The 15,958-nt window shown below is 41.5% G+C and overlaps 1 protein-coding gene across 2 annotated transcripts; it reads right to left on the bottom strand.

The window, feature by feature from the left end:
• Positions 1-627: 627 nt before the first annotated feature.
• On the bottom strand, positions 628-14,787 carry EXO70F1 (exocyst subunit exo70 family protein F1). Of its 2 annotated transcripts, none has more exons than XR_013239739.1 (2): positions 12,203-14,787; positions 628-830 (listed from the first exon to the last, which is right to left on the bottom strand). XR_013239739.1 is itself a non-coding variant. In XM_077371193.1 (2 exons), exon 2 carries the CDS (start codon positions 14,283-14,285, stop codon positions 12,258-12,260), a length of 2,028 nt encoding a protein of 675 aa, XP_077227308.1. In that variant the 5' UTR covers positions 14,286-14,301; positions 14,540-14,787; the 3' UTR covers positions 12,021-12,257. The 2 variants fall into 2 exon arrangements, 1 of the variants encoding a protein (XP_077227308.1); XM_077371193.1 differs by lacking the exon at positions 628-830 and having other exon boundaries at positions 12,021-14,301; positions 14,540-14,787.
• Between the last annotated feature and the right edge of the window lie 1,171 nt (positions 14,788-15,958).

Below are 15,958 nucleotides of genomic sequence, written 5' to 3'. Positions count from 1 at the left end.
AACTCTTTGGTGAAATTTTTTACTTTTGTCGAATCTACTTTATCTTTACCCCACAAATCTACGGACTCCACCTTTACCCACAAAAGAAAGGTTGAGGGTGACTCTAAAAAATAAAGTGACTTTCGAATGATATTTTCTCACCTAGAACAGTAGCCTAATAGGAGGTAGGTAATTGATTTATACACAATGGTCGTTTCTGTAGTAATGAATTATTTTGACAAAAATATATTTTTGGGGCGGGGCAAGATAGGACTGCCCTAATGTAGGACTTTTTAGCCACTCTAACTCAAACATAAGGCCTATCGAATGAACAGTTAGGATGAACCAAACCGGGAGCCCACTATGTGTACCAAGCTACTAGCATCACCCTATAAAAATCGCATCGACGCTCATCAGATCATGCCACGTAGGGCACAAAGAATTGGCTGTTCTTTTTTAGCAGTACACTTTAATATTCTCAAATCTATCCTTAAGGCAAATTTTCTACTGAAAATAATTTTTCAAAGAAAAAAAATTCCAGTCCAGTAGGATTAAAATTTTCCTAAAATCATTGTAGATTTTTTTATTCATGAAATTTTTTTTCCATTGAAATGTGTTAGACAAACACTTGAAAACTCATTTTTCCAAGATAATATATACCCTGGAGGCCTGGATGCAAACAACCCCGAGTACTCAATTTTCCGTTGTGAGGGGTGTAGGCGCGCTCACAAGCAAGGCGTACTCAATTTTCCGTTATGAGGGGTGTAGGCGTACTCAATTTTCTGTTTTCTTGCTGGCAAACCAGTGATGTGTTGATGATTGAAGTCACTGATATGGTATGCACTCTGTCCCTGAGCAAACAAATAGTGAATGAAATTTACACCCCCTAATGTTGATAAATACTCAAATTCCAAAGGAATCTTAATCAGCTACCTTGATCAGAACAACGCTAGTAAAACATGTCTAACACTTGTAGAATCAAGCAAAATGAGCACCAACATGCTGCCATGACAAGAGATCAATCTATATATTTATCTCAGAGCACAACATTAATGTGGCAAAATATAGAGTTTAAGAAAATTTCATTCAATCCTGTGTTATGTGAACTTTTCCATATAATCTATTGATGCCTTTTTTTGCCCAGTGACAGCTCTGAAGAGCAGTTCTTTCCTCCTCAATCTCAGGTGGCTGGCACAATGATTCGAAAAATTCAAAAATCAGAAGATCCTAACCGTCCTGTGGAACACTGGCCTGCAATCCACATCCTATAGGCAGATACTCAATTGAAGGGACAATAAGGACTGTCCAATCAGTGTTAAATGTTGGATCTTAGCCTGTACAGAAGGGGCCTGCAGTTTGGATTTCCAGACCATGGTATGGCACATATAGGTAAAGGGTGAGGGGAACCAATCTCGGTTCGGCACACCTGCCACAGTTGATCTTAAGGAAAAGTTTTCCAAAATATACGACATCGAGGAAAGAAGTTTGGGACCCCATCCCAGAGATCCTAGGAATTGGTGTGCTACGTATGGATTTTAAAAAATAGAAGGTAAGCTAATGTACCATGGAAAATTACGAGGCCCTTTTTCATGATGATACCAAGCAATGTGAGAAGTAGATGCTTTAAAAAAGAAGAAACTTGGGCACTAGTTTGGCCTTCCCAAAGACGAGATATCGGTGAGCTACAAATGGACTTGGGAGCTTAAGGCAAAACCTAATGGTATTGAAGGATACAAAGATCATCTAGCTGAATATAAGATATGCAAGAGCATAAATTCAGCCTCTTAAGAGAACTATGGATACAAAGACCATTAAAAAAAGGCCATCTAGCTGCATAGAAGATATGCAAGAGCATAAATTCGACTCTTAGGAGAAGTCTCTCTTGAAAAAACAAAATCATCACAAGCATTCCTTTAGTGGATGTTGGAAGAGTTTCCAAATAGATGATGTCAAGATTGTGTTTCACCGCAATCACCCTGAAGAGGAAGCATACATTGAAACTCCTATTTTGGTTGACACAGAAAGATACAGCAATGACCGAAGTCTAAAAGCTGAGGAAGCTATACACAGGCTACGAAACACTTCTTTATACCTAGTTCACCATGTGCAATAATATATCTACCAGATTTTGAGAAATCTAAACATGACCGGCACTGCACTGTACATTAATTAATATTCAAACTAGGGTCCCTTCTCCGACTTGTTTATATGGATGACAGAAGACAAACTTTATCTCACGACAATTAAGAGGAATTATCAGCAAAAAAAAAAAAAACCTAGGAAACCAAAAAGACTCTGTAGGAAAAGTTGCTAGGTCTAAGGGATCTATCCGCCTAAATGCTAACATGAAATGGATCCATTTTAGAAATGTGGAATGTCTGGCAGCATATAGAATACGAGTTTGTAAAAGTTTTTTTTTTTTTTTTGAATGGTAGTTTGTAAAGGAAATTAAAGCGCTTAAGTGGAATTATGAACACTACCAGTACTGGTTGTTTGCATGAGCACTACCAGTACTGGTTGTTTGAAGGAAACGGGATAGATCCCAGACAATCAAAAACCAATTGTTGAATATGATGTATGCATGTTGGGGTGGGGATGTGGAGAATTTTATCTGCTTGAAACCAAGCATGACATTATTTCTTGCTATGGAGCTGAAGCCAAATCAAGTCATGATGAGCATCACTATGGAACTTAATTGCGTTAAAACAAGTTACTGAAAGAAAAAGGTTTTGAATGAGCTGGTCCTGTGAGTTCCTATTATGACAGTCCACTTGAGGTCTTGTCCGTGATACTATGGGTGGAGTGGTTATGACATTTTCGGGCCCGGCTGGTTTATGTGATGCTAACGAAGCCGAGGCTAGAGAGTTGCTTTTCGGTTTAAGATGGTATGAGGAGCACAACTTGGGCCCTCTCATTATTCTCATCAAACGCGTTGGCTCGGGGCATCTAACAAGAGCAATGGACCTTGGAAGCTTGAAAACATTATTGGGGAAGTTCGTGACTTGGTGCGCATTATTTGTCCTAAAATTCAACACATGAGAAGATCCGCTAATGAGTATGCTGACAGATTGGAGGGTATGAACTTGGCACCAGTCGATGTTACCATTCATATGCCAATTGAGGGTGTTGGATAACCCAATGCCTTCTCCCTAAATAGTGGGAGCTTTAGATTTCCTTTGGTTCCTCTTGGACTTGTTTTTCTTTTGGATCTTTGGTAATTTGTGTTGGGTTTGTTCTACATGTAGTCAACTTTGGGGACATCTTGTCCCCTGGTTTGTATTTCTTGTTTCACTTTGAATTGAAATCTGCTACTTTTCAAAAAAGGAAAAAAGAGAAAGAAAAAGGAAGATAAAGATGAAGACAAATGATACCATTAAAAAAAATGAAAACAAATGACTTCTCGGATGAATTATAGGTAACCTCCAATAGTGGTCTGCTTTTCTTAACCAATCTTACCACATAAAGCAAATCTGGTTCTATTTCAAATGGCCTACACATACCTCTACGCAACAATAACACCATTGAGTGTGTCCCACATGATCCCTAAAAGCCTAGATTACCCAGAGAGCTCAAATTAAAGTTGAGCATAAGGGAACCACTAGAAGAATGATGCATCCCTCAATTACCTTATCCATATGATCCTCAATAGACACCTAATTTTCGTTTCCATAGAAGTTTAGAATTTTTACACATAGCAAGCCTAAAGCTTTTTGCCTCTGTATTCTTTAATAGTCTCTCAACATTCTTCTTGCCTATAAAATCTGAACGTTTCTTTTCTTCCTATTATGACCCAAAATACCAAGCAACCATTTAATCTACGATTTTAGGCCAGCAACATCCAAACAGATCGAACATCAAGTCCCAAAGTCTGTTGGTGAGGACAAATGGATGCACAAGTCTTCATGGTTCACTAACTCTTCCACCAGCAAACACAATGAACATCTCTCAATAATCTGAAAGCCTCAGTGAATTAGGTGATCAACCTTCCAAGTGTGCCCACGCACAGGCCCAGGATAGATCACAATGTACTTCCCCCTGTCCTCTTTGTAAAGGGAAATATTCTATTATGGATGGCATTCCTTACCAAATGCAAGGGTTTGGTGAAAGACGACACGTTTCCACATCCACTCATTGAATGTGGACTTGCAATGCACCACAATAAATTATGGTTTGGTGAAAGACTACATGCAATCTCAAAAAGAAGTACGAGAAACAAAAACCATAATAAGCAAACACTGGTTAGGGCAAAATAGTATCCATGATATTTGGTGCCTGCCAAATATTGTAGCAAATAGTCCAACCATCTTTTTGTAACTTTAGTCTTCCGCTCATCAACGACATGAAAAGCATTTATAATTATCTTTGCATGGAAAGACAAGGGCTGTTTCAAAAGAAACAGTCTACAATAGCAAAGTTTATTTACCTCGTTCATGTATGAGCCAAACCTATAATCCATATTAAGATGTTCTACTGGATCATGAAAAGTCTGGTTTGTCCTTTAGCCAGTTCGCATGTTCGACTCCACTTTACTATCTCTCCGCATCTTTGTGAAATGTAGGCCAATAGTATTAATCTTCGATTAGGGCAATGTTTATATCACAAAAAAAGAAAAAAAAAAGGTGGCCCAGTGCACAAGGCTCCCGCCATTGCAGCCTTACCCCTGCTTTGCAAAGAGGCTGTTTCCGTGACTCAAACCCATGACCACCAGGTCACAATGGAGCCGCTGCGCCAAGGCTCGCCCTCAAATGTTTGTATCACAACCAAATCAAAATTCTTCTTCTATACCTATTCTTTGGAGGGACCATTTTCATGCATTTTGTTACCGAAAAATAATGGAGCCAAAAAATGTTGCACGCCTATGGAAACTTGCACTTCCCTTATATTCTCCAATGCTGGCAACTCCACAACGGTCCTTAACTTCTATTGATCCACCTCTACCCCCTAAATAAAAACGACAGCACGGATTGTATGCTTACATTGTGTACATACAACGAGATTGTGAAATAAGTTTGTGGGTCACTTTTGGTGTACGAGAGGAGGGGTGGGTTACAATATCCTAGCACAATGAGTCATTAAAAAGTTTTAAGGAATTTACTCTGTTGCATCATAGGTGATCCATGTGATGATCTGGGCTGGGATTTGGTCTTGCTACAGGCAGGATTTTCTTCTAATAATTCTGTCAGCATAACTACTAAGAAAACTCCATTTGAAGTCGTGTATGGGCACAAGCTGCAACATATAGTTGACTTGGTTCCGCTAATGCAGTATGCTCTGGTAAGTAATGATGGAGAGGCGCATATTGGAAACATTAGGCATATCCATGAGGAGGTAAGGGCTGCTATATCGAAGAGAAATGAGATAAAAACACAATTTGAAAATGCCTGAGACAACTATCCAATAACAGCTCGAAATATCAAAACATGATGCATCTTATAATGGATTCGAAAAAGGAAGAAAGAAATGTGAATCCACTCGGATCCACTTTGAAGATGACTACCATGAATTGATGTGTTACAAACTCTCTTCCCACACACCGATTTGAGGAAAAAAAGCCTTCCCATGAACCAACACACAATAAATTCCCTTCTCGTGAGTTGGTAGCAGTGGTGAAGCTTCACAAACGAGGAGTAGGAGGCGAAGTTGAGATAGAACCCTCACACAAGGTGAGCACCAAGCGATTAGCCCTTAAAAAACCACAGCAATAGCAAGGATCAGCCTTTTCTATTAGGATCCACCTTTTACCAGTTTTAATCTTCCTCTCTGTGTGCTAGAATTTGGAGTATTCATGTCCCTCCCAGAGTGTGTTTTTTGACTCGACAAACGCCCTCAATAAAATCTTGATTGCCGATCATCTGGGGAACTGTAAGGTTCTCAGTGGATCATTGTGCTTTATGCCTCTAGACAGGGGAATTGATTGATCATACAGAAGCCATTAATAGGTTTAAGGAATCTACCTCGTTGTATCATAGGTGATCATGTGAAGATTTAGGATTTGGTCTAGCCACAAGCAGGATATCCTTATAACAATTCTGTCAAAATAACTACCAAGAAGATTTGAAATCAAAATGGGCACAAGATGCAACACATAGTCAACCTGGTTCCGCCACAGTTTCAAAACTCCCTTGTGTCATCGTTGTCGCCCGAGTCGACTCCCTTTTAAGTTTTAACTTGGTTGTGTTCTTGTCTAAGTCAGCATTTCCCCCTACAAATTCCATCAAAACTCCTTTGACTCTCTCAAGTTATGACCGCATAACTGAGTACCCCGATGCGTCGACCGAGTACTGCGTCGCGCTGTGCCGAATCAAGTAGGATTTACTTAGGCCGCATTTTGGCCCGCATCCACGTTTTAAAACACTGAGTTCTACCATTGCAGGATGCTCGTGTTAGAGATGATGGACAGGCGTATGTTGAGCACATCAGGCATATCCAAGAGGAGTTAAGGGCTGTTATATCTAAGTGCAAAGGGAAAATGCATGGGACAAAGGAAGAAAAGCTGTAAATACATTTCGATCCACGCTGGAGATGACTCTCCTGCGAACTGATGTGTTACCAACTCTCTTCCTGCAAACTGATATGATGAGAAGAAGCCTTCCCGCGAACTGATACACAATAAGTTCCCTTCTCACAAACTGGTAGCAATGGTGAATCTTCACGACGAGTAGGAGGTGAAGCTGTACGAGAACCCTCAAACGAGGTGAGCACCAAGGGATTAGCCCTTGAAAAGCCACAAGAATTGTAAGGATCAGTTTTGTCACTCTTTTTTGAATGGTGAAGAAATTTATAAAAAGATAAGGAAGCCCCAAGTCCGAGATGGTCAAATACAAGAAAACAAAGACAAAAACAGCAACAGAACACAAAAAACAAGCTAGTGAGAGAAGGTACGGCGGAAAAATTAAACTCCAAGGGTTCTCTCAACTCCTGCTCAAGCTAGCCAATTGGCATCAAAATTGGCCAATCTCCTGAGTCCTAACACACCGAAAAATGATCTCCAGCCCTCGCAATCAGCCCCAGATTTCTTCAATAGCGTTAGAAAATCTCCAAGGATGCGGACTCCTATGATCCAACTATCTTATATGACAATCGTGGAGTGTCCTTCCACAATCAAATGACCTGTCTCTACACCTTCTATAAGCCTAATACCCTGTAAGATGGTTGTCACCTCCTCCTCATTGGAAACCTTAACTCAAATTGGGTCAGAAAACGCCTGCTTAGTCTAACCTTGCTCATCTCTTAGAATTAGGGGTGTCAATTTTAGCTCGGGCTCGGAAGCTCGCTCGAGCTCAGCTCGAAAAAAGCTCGGCTCGAATCCTTAACGAGCCGAGTCAAGCCGGCTGGCCAGGCTCGTAAAGCTTAACGAGCCGAGCCCGAGTTAGGCCAGGCTCGGCTCGGCTTCTTAAGGCTCGTTAAGAAAACCCGTATAAAATAATAGTCTTAAATATAATACAGTAGGAAACAGCTGGAGGCATAATCATCATCATGAGTAGGGGTGTAAACGAGCCGAACCGAGCCGAGCTTGGCCAGGCTCGGCTAGGCTCGTTAAGCTCAAAGGCTCGGCTCGGGCTCGAACCAGGCTCGCGAGCCTTATCGAGCTTGGGTTATATTAAATTCAGTACAATATTTTTGGAAAAATTCTGGACTATACGTGACCTATCAAATGGACGGTTTGGATTATCCCAGTGAGAGTGCCCTCATAAGAAAACAGCAGTTGATAACATTTCCTTCTTCTTCTTTTTTTATATGAATTTGCTAGCAAACTTCTCCTATGCCACTTCTCGGCATGTGACCATCCTTGGTGCAAAGATTCGCACATGGCAAAGATGGCTAGTAAAAGCAAAAATAAGAAAAAAAAAGTAATCATTACAAAAAAAAGTAAAATAGCTGAAGGTATAAAGTTTTAAATGAAAAATTACCAACAAAAGATAGAAAGTTATGACAATTACCAAACAAATACCAACAAAAGGTAGAAAGTTATGACAATTACGGAAAAAAATAATTTCTCACGAGAATTAACCGTTTGATATGCACTGCATTCCGAGAAAGACATAACCTCGTGATGTTGACAAAACAGATGTTGACAACACCAACCTCATGATAATGATTATGCCTCCAGCTGTTTCCTACTGTATTATATTTAAGACTATTCTTTTATACGGGTTTTCTTAACGAGCCTTAAGAAGCCGAGCCGAGCCTAACTCGGGCTCGGCTCGTTAAGCTTAACGAGCCTGGCCAGCCGGCTCGGCTCGGCTCGGCTCGTTAAGGATTCGAGCCTAGCCCGAGCGAGCTTCCGAGCCCGAGCTAAAATTGACACCCCTAAGGCCCTAATCATGAGGTTGGTGTTGTCAACATCACGAGGTTTTGTCTTTCTCGGAATGCAATGCATATCAAACGGTTAATTCTCGTGATAAATTAATTTTTTCCGTAATTGTCATAACTTTCTACCTTTTGTTGGTATTTGTTTGGTAATTGTCATAACTTTCTACCTTTTATTGGTAATTTTTCATTTAAAACTTTATACCTTCAGCTATTTTACTTTTTTTGTAATGATTTTTTTTTTCTTATTTTTGCTTTTACTAACCACCTTTGCCATGTGCGAATCTTTGCACCAAGGATGGTCACATGCCGAGAAGTGGCATAGGAGAAGTTTGCTAGCAAATTCCTATAAAAAAAAGAAGGAAATGTTATCAACTACTGTTTTCTTACGAGGGCACTCTCACTGGGATAATCCAAACCGTCCATTTGATAGGTCACGTATAATCCAGAATTTTTCCAAAAAATGTTGTACTGAATTTAATATAACCCAAGCTCGATAAGGCTCGCGAGCCTGACCGAGCCGAGCCGAGCCCGAGCCTGGTTCGAGCCCGAGCCGAGCTTGAGCCTGGCCAAGCTCGGCTCGGCTCGGCTCATTTACACCCCTACTTAGAATCCCTCCAATTCTTGACGTGCCCAGATTACCTAGACTCGACCTATCAGAATTGAGTTTGGGCTTCCCAAGGTCCTACGAGATTCATTAAGGACAGGAGGCATCGATCTTCTCCGAACTCCTACACACTATCCTGAAATGGATCAAAACGTAGCTAGACCCTAAAACACGGGAGTACTTGTGCATATCTACAAGTCAAATACATCACCTTTGTATAAATGAATTGAGACCTTTTTGAGACGCTTTTGACGATCTAGCTATTTCTTTTTTACGAAATTACCCAAGCGATAGCCAATATAACCAATCTCCACATGACCTACCTTTTCAGGCCAGGAAACGTCCATCTAGCTCCCTAAGAGATCGATTAGACGAGCTGCAAAAACCTAACCGTACATAACCGTCAAAGAATGCGATGCCATGCCTACCAAGTATTACTACAATGAATGAAAAGGCGATCAACTGCTTCCCCCACCTCTAAACATAAGAACATAACCTGCAGTGATTCTCAATCAGCACTTTTCGATTACAAAGATGGCCGACTGTCATAATTTTATCCAGCGCAGCCGTCCATCCAAAGATGGACATTCTTGGAAGAGTTGAAATACTACAAACTCTTCTCAAAGTGTCAGACGATGCATATGGAAGGAGATGATGGTAAAAGGATTTCACATTAAACAGCCCGACGGAGTTCCAGATCAGCCTGTCTCTTAAGAACCACCTTTTACGTCTCTTAAGATCCACCTTTTACCAGTTTTGCCTTCCTCGTCAGCTACTAGAATTTGGAGGATTCATACCCCTCCCACAGTATGTGTTTTCTGTTGGATGGATGCCCTCAATAAAATCTTAACTGTCGATCACTTGCGGATCGTAAGGTTCTCATAGTGGATCATTGTGCTTTATGCCTCCAGGCAGGAGAATCAGTTGATCATCACTGCAGGCTGGCCAGCAATATTTAGAGTTTTGTATTAAACATGTTTGCTATGTCCTATGTCTTCCCCAATAGCCTGTCTGATCTCTTTGTGGGTTGGAACCTCGCTTGGCCTATGAGGGAAGAATGTTGTGGTCATTGGCCCCTCTAGCAGTGTGTCGAACAATTTGCAAAGAAAGGAACAGACAAATATTTAAGGGAGTGACCAAAGGTCAAACCTCCATTTTCCCACAGATTGCTACGTCGGTCATTAGATGGCCGGTAGTTCTTCCTTGCTTCAAAGGAGTTTTGGAGTCTACCATTCGTTGTGACTAAATGAAGGTGTGCGCAGTAGCAAAGTAATGGAGAATCCTCCTTCTACAGGGTGAACACCCGAGCCCTAGCCAAGTAAAGCTCAACTATGATGGCTCCAGCATTGGAAACCCGGGTCCTAAAGGCGTGGGAAGTGTTCTGAGAAATGACAAAAGTGACACCAGATGGGCTTTCTCTGGTCCAAGTGGGAAAAATACGCAATAGAGGGCCCAATCCTCTCCTTCCAGTGGCGACCAATGCTACTCTCCAAAGGATATCCCCTTTCCTTGGCCAAGGAGCAAATGACCAATTGTCCAGAAGATTGATCAACCACAAAGGGAACACCCAAGGAAGCAGGATTCTTCCCTGGGTGCCTTCGATTCCCGCTTTCGATTCCCGCTCTGGCAACCTTGGGAACACCCACGACACCCAGAATCTCCTTATGCTGTGATTCCAAACATCTCTGGCTATCCTACAATGAAGAAGCAAATGATCCATTGATTCCCCTACCCTACGTGTAGCATGCACTCCTACGTATAGCATGCACTGATCGAGAATGAGAATCTTAAGGTTGTGCAGATGGTCAAATGTCAAAATCTTATCCTGTAATGCCGGCCAGCAGAGCACAAAAACTCTACGAGGCGCAGGGATACTCCAGAATTTGCCCAAACGCAATGAAAATGGGCTAGGAACAATTTTGTGATACACAACAATGAAAACTCCAGATGAGTTCCAAATCCAAACCCTTTAATCGCTACATGTATTCTTAATGTAAGATGAATTGATAAATTTCAGAAACAAAGCAACCCTGTCGATCTCTCTATCAAAAAAGTAATGCCTAAATTTCAAATTCCAAATCTATAAACACACAAACATAAAAAAAAAAAACTAATGAAAATACAAATTAAAGAAAAAAATAGATTCAGAAGCTAATAAATAACTAAAATAAAAATAAAAATATATTAGGTGAATTTCTCTCACACATTTCACTTTGTTCCCCTTGTGTTTCATATGTGTTCCGCTTGACATTTCTCTATTGTTTTTGAAATGAATCTAACACGTTTCCTAGGACGTTTCTCAATACATTTCTCATATGATTTTCTATTGCTTCCCCGTCTCTCATTTCCTCTCTTTCCCATGTTTCCCGGCTTCTGTTTCACGTTTCGCTTCCCGAATTTGTTTTCCAGCAAGGTAACTACGTATTTGATCACTAGGTTTTGGGTAACTACGTATTTGCTAAGTCAACAATCCCATATCTGCCTAGATGCTCATGCTAGTTGTGATTCTGCTTCAACCTCTACTTTCAGCGGAATATGATCACCTTACATACTACACCCACCCATCGGAAAAAAGATAGAAGACAAGAGAATGAAGGGAAAGAAATGGATGTTGCCATTGGCTCTGTACACAATCTAATTCAGCCCAAAAAACATTGTTCGGTCCATTAACCAGCACTTCCAACATCTAACAACTTGAACTTCAACTACAACCTATAAAAGGCATTCATAAACAGAACTACCATTATCATGCATACAAATGATGGCCTTCCAGCGTCTGAGTACGAAATATTAAAGGGGGGATCATTATTCATGGATTCATGTGTTACAAACAAATACTTTTTATGATTTCCATGTTTATGACAAGAAGATAGAACTACAAATAAACAAGAGATCCAATTGACACTTAAAAAGAGTACACGGAGCAACAGTTCAAACTTCAAACAGTCAAAAGCATCAGATTCAGAGAATAAAGAGCCAAAGCGGCATAAATAAGAGTCTAGACTCTAGAAACTTGGCTACCCAAAAAACAGGGATGTTTTGGTAAATGGCCCATCAGTTATACAAAGTTATGACCAAAAAACCAATTCAATCATGACTGCAATATTCAGATGTTAACCACATATTCATCAAATCCTGACAAGATTCACACTTACGAGGAGGTATAATACATGTAACATTTACATTACAGTACATAGAAGGCATGCACAAAGTACCTAAATATCTTGTGATTATAATAACATAAACATCAGGAATAAAAAGGAAAACAAACTATCAAGTTTAAATTCAGAGAGGGATCTGAATTACCAACAGCAAATCCCCGGCGAGAACATAGGCTTACCGATTACAAGAATGTAGTCTTCTACGCACCCACACTCAGTTTTCTCCTTGGATGGTGGTTCATTGGTCCAGGTGACCCTTCAAATAAATCCGACAGGAGATTCTCTATATCGTCCGGTGTGTACTTTATGTACTTCCCTGCATGCCTTCCACTCTCTAGATGACCCCCAAACCTCCCCATAAATGAGCGATAGGCCGGAATGACTTTATCTGATATAGATAAACGAAGCTCTTCTCGAAGCTGAGAATCAGGAACCTTCCAAGTCGTTTGGTTCCGATAAATTTCTTCAAAGGCCAGGTTGAAATTTTTAAACCTTTCCTTGAGAGCCACCTTGGAGACATTACTCGAACTTCCACCACCACCTAACCCTTCGTCCTTCAAACAAGACAAGACCTTAGTCCAAGAAGCTCGCAGATAACTTGTTGCATGCTGGCGTATCTGTCCTCGGCGCTTACGTACCCAGTGATCCCCTAAAAGCGCCCTGAGCTCGGAATCTTTGACTTTCTGAACGATGTAAAGGATATTATTCATCAGAAATATATATTGCATTGCCCCATCCTCATAAAGCTTTGACTTCTCTTCGAGATTAGATTCGAGAGATGAGATAAATAAGAACAAGCGACGGCCCAGTGGAGACATATCATTCAAATATTGAGCATCATCCTCATCACCTTCCGGGTGAACCACATCAGCCCCTTCCCCCAGAAGCATATTAAGTGTCTCGCTATAATCAACAAGCAATCTCGCATAATTCATCACATAACGAGTCAACGGATGAATCTCCCCGCCCGGAATTGGCTTTCTCGACGTCTCCGACTGTACCGCATTTTCAAACTCCGCAAATGTACCCTTCGCAGCCTCACCCAATCCCTTCAGTATCCCCTCCGCCTCGCTACACACGAAATCCCCTGACTCATCGGGAAACAACATGCAAAGTTCCGGCAACACATCAGCGAGTGCATCATACATGTCGAGTATCCGAAACAATTTCTCCGATGACCTTCGCCCAATTGCAACTGCCTCGCTGAAATTCAACAGTTGCATAACACAACCCTTGGCTGTTTCCGAAAAACAGACTTCCCTAATCAACCCCGACGCACTAAAGATCTGATCACACAGCCTCTTCTCACCAGACAACAAAACCCTAACCATGATCTTCACCGCCTGGATCCACTTCTTCATCTTCTCATCCAACACCTTCCATTCAATCCTCTGTACTTCTTCAATACTCAACCTATCAACCCCAAGTATGGATAAACACTCGTCCAAAACATCCCGACGTACACTGCTATAGACCTGGCAGCACTCCTTCTCATACCCAGATCGAACCATCCTATCAGCGATCTCTCTCAGGTCAGAAACAGCATCTGGGTGTACTAAATCTACATAGAGATCATCAGAGGAGCCAATACTTCGGCGATCCTCGCAAGATACATCATGGTGGTCAAAATCAACAGATGAGGACTCAAAATCATCCACTACAGAAATAGAATCTCCATCATTTGACGCAAATGAGAGCGAAACCCGGCGGCGGATCGAACCATAAAGGCGAGAGGCATCGAGGGGGACAGTGTTACGAATAAGGATGTGGCGGAACTCATCCTCCAATCGGGACATGGCGAGTTGGAGGACGGATTCGGCGCGATCTAGGGTTTCGGCGACAGGGGTTTGAGCGTGATCGGATAGGGAGAGATCTGAGAGATCTTCGGTGAGGCGGAGGATGTCATCAACGGCGGATAGGTACTCCGCGGCTTCTTCAGGGGAATCTTCCCAAGGGAGGGAGAGAGAGTTAGGGGAAGGGGAGGCGCCGCCGTAACGGAGGACGATTCTCTCGGCGGCGTCAAGGAGGGTTTCGTTTTTTTCTGGGCTTTCTCCGGTGCCGGAATCTCCGGAATCGGGGATGAGATCGGTGATTGTAGAGAGGCGATTGTCAAAAGTGGAGAGGATTAGGATCATGTCGTTGGTATCAGCTTTTGTAGTGCCGAGACTCTTTAGGATCTGTTGTGCCGCGGCCATTACCCGCTCTTCTCCGTCCACAGTCGCCGCCATGGACAGATAGGGTTTTCTGTGTGTTGTTCTTGATTTTAGGGTTTGAGGAGTAGAAAGATCTGATTTTTATACAAGAGAAGCAAAAAATGAAAGAAAAAGAAGAAGAGAGGAATAGAAGTACTGACCTGTGTTTTTAGATCTCTAGGGTTTCGATTTTAGGGTTTGGAGATAGGAAGATGGAATTTGTATACAAAGCCAGAACTAAAAAGGAATGAAAACAGAGACAGAGAGAGAGATAAGAGAAAAGTACTGACCTTTGATTTTTTGGATCTCTACGGTTTTGATATTAGGGTTTGGGGGAGGAGGGGGTGGGAAATGAATTCCATTGCCATTTCCACCAGGTGTGGACGCATTTCCGAAGTTACCAACACAGAGAGGGGTGGAATTTTGATTTTCTTTTGGCCGGCTGTGGGCTCTTGTGGTGACCTTGAATGCGCCTCTCTTTTCTTGCAAACGACGGAATTGTGGAGTTGTCTTGTGTTGGGTTGTGTAAGAAGAGCCTTGAACAGTGTTTTTTACGAAAAATGAGGGGGTGCGTTTGATGATAAATTCGCACCCCCGAAAGATAATTCGCACCACTCTAGACGACCGTATGTGGCGGACTTCAACTCTTCAACTCTTTTTAGTTTTTAACGTCAATTGTGAGTATTGACTCGATTCACGTCAAAGGGTGCGAATTATCCAACGGGGGTGCGAATTTATATTTGTCCCTTATTTCGTACTTTTGTAGGAGAACATTTTTTATGCTCAACGTGTGCGTGGAGTCAGTGGTCGTCTCTTTTTTATTTTGTTTGGTGGGCTTTTTAAGGCCCATCATTGTTGGGTTTTGAAGTTTTGATAAGTTATATGAAATAGGCCCATTTCACATAGTATATTCCTTTTTGTTCTCTCTTATGCTCGAGAGGATGGCACCATGGCAGAGTCAATCAATGGTCGTGCATTTTATTTTGTTTTATGGACTTATGTAAGGCCCATCATTGTTGGGCTTAGTGGTTTTTATTGGTTACCTGAAATCAGGCCCATTTCAGATTAAATATTGTAGATTCCTTCTCCCATAGTCCCATGTATACATGAGCAGAGATGATATCAGATTTGGCAGGGGTTGATTTTAAGAGAACAAACCTGGGGAAGGAATTATGCTTCCTTGAGAGAGAGAAAAGTACGGTCTCAATGGACCTAGATAGCCCGATGGATCCAAACATTAATGGCCAGGATTAGGGCACAACAGTTGGATCAGTCCGAGTCTATTAGACCTATATCCTAAGGTCAGGAATTATTTTGGATTGTGAATGTCACCCAAACAAAGTCATAAATTTCGATGGAGCATCATAGATATGAATGGAGATTGCGGAAAGTATCCTTCGTATTTTGTTCATCTATATATCTATAATCTAAACATAGGCATTTATTTGCTAGCGTCATCTCAAAATGCATTTGGCAGATGGTCTGTCGCTCACCAAAGAAGCCCGTTGCAAGCTCACTTTTCAACATATTTTGTCTTCATTCACGAGGTGGCTGGTCTAAAATGCAACGTTAGCAGACCATATGCGAAATGCCTTTTGCGATGGACGCTAGCAAATCCTCTGAACGTAATGTATACTAAGCATGTTTCTTTCCATTTTTCATTCACATTTTTCAGGACAAAATTTTTATTGGAAAAACCTTTCCCCTAT

The sequence above is a fragment of the Tasmannia lanceolata genome, unplaced genomic scaffold (assembly GCF_043159265.1).
Source record: "Tasmannia lanceolata isolate RefF3 unplaced genomic scaffold, GAP_Taslan_0.1 ptg000037l, whole genome shotgun sequence".
NCBI lineage: Eukaryota > Viridiplantae > Streptophyta > Magnoliopsida > Canellales > Winteraceae > Tasmannia > Tasmannia lanceolata.
The sequence above is the reverse complement of the archived record's forward strand: the minus strand, read 5'-3'. Positions and strand labels throughout refer to the sequence as shown.

What these genes read in the sequence shown, in the direction of transcription:
- EXO70F1 (XM_077371193.1), bottom strand. Translation starts at nt 14,285, where the DNA reads ATGGCGGCGACTGTGGACGGAGAAGAGCGGGTAATGGCCGCGGCACAA.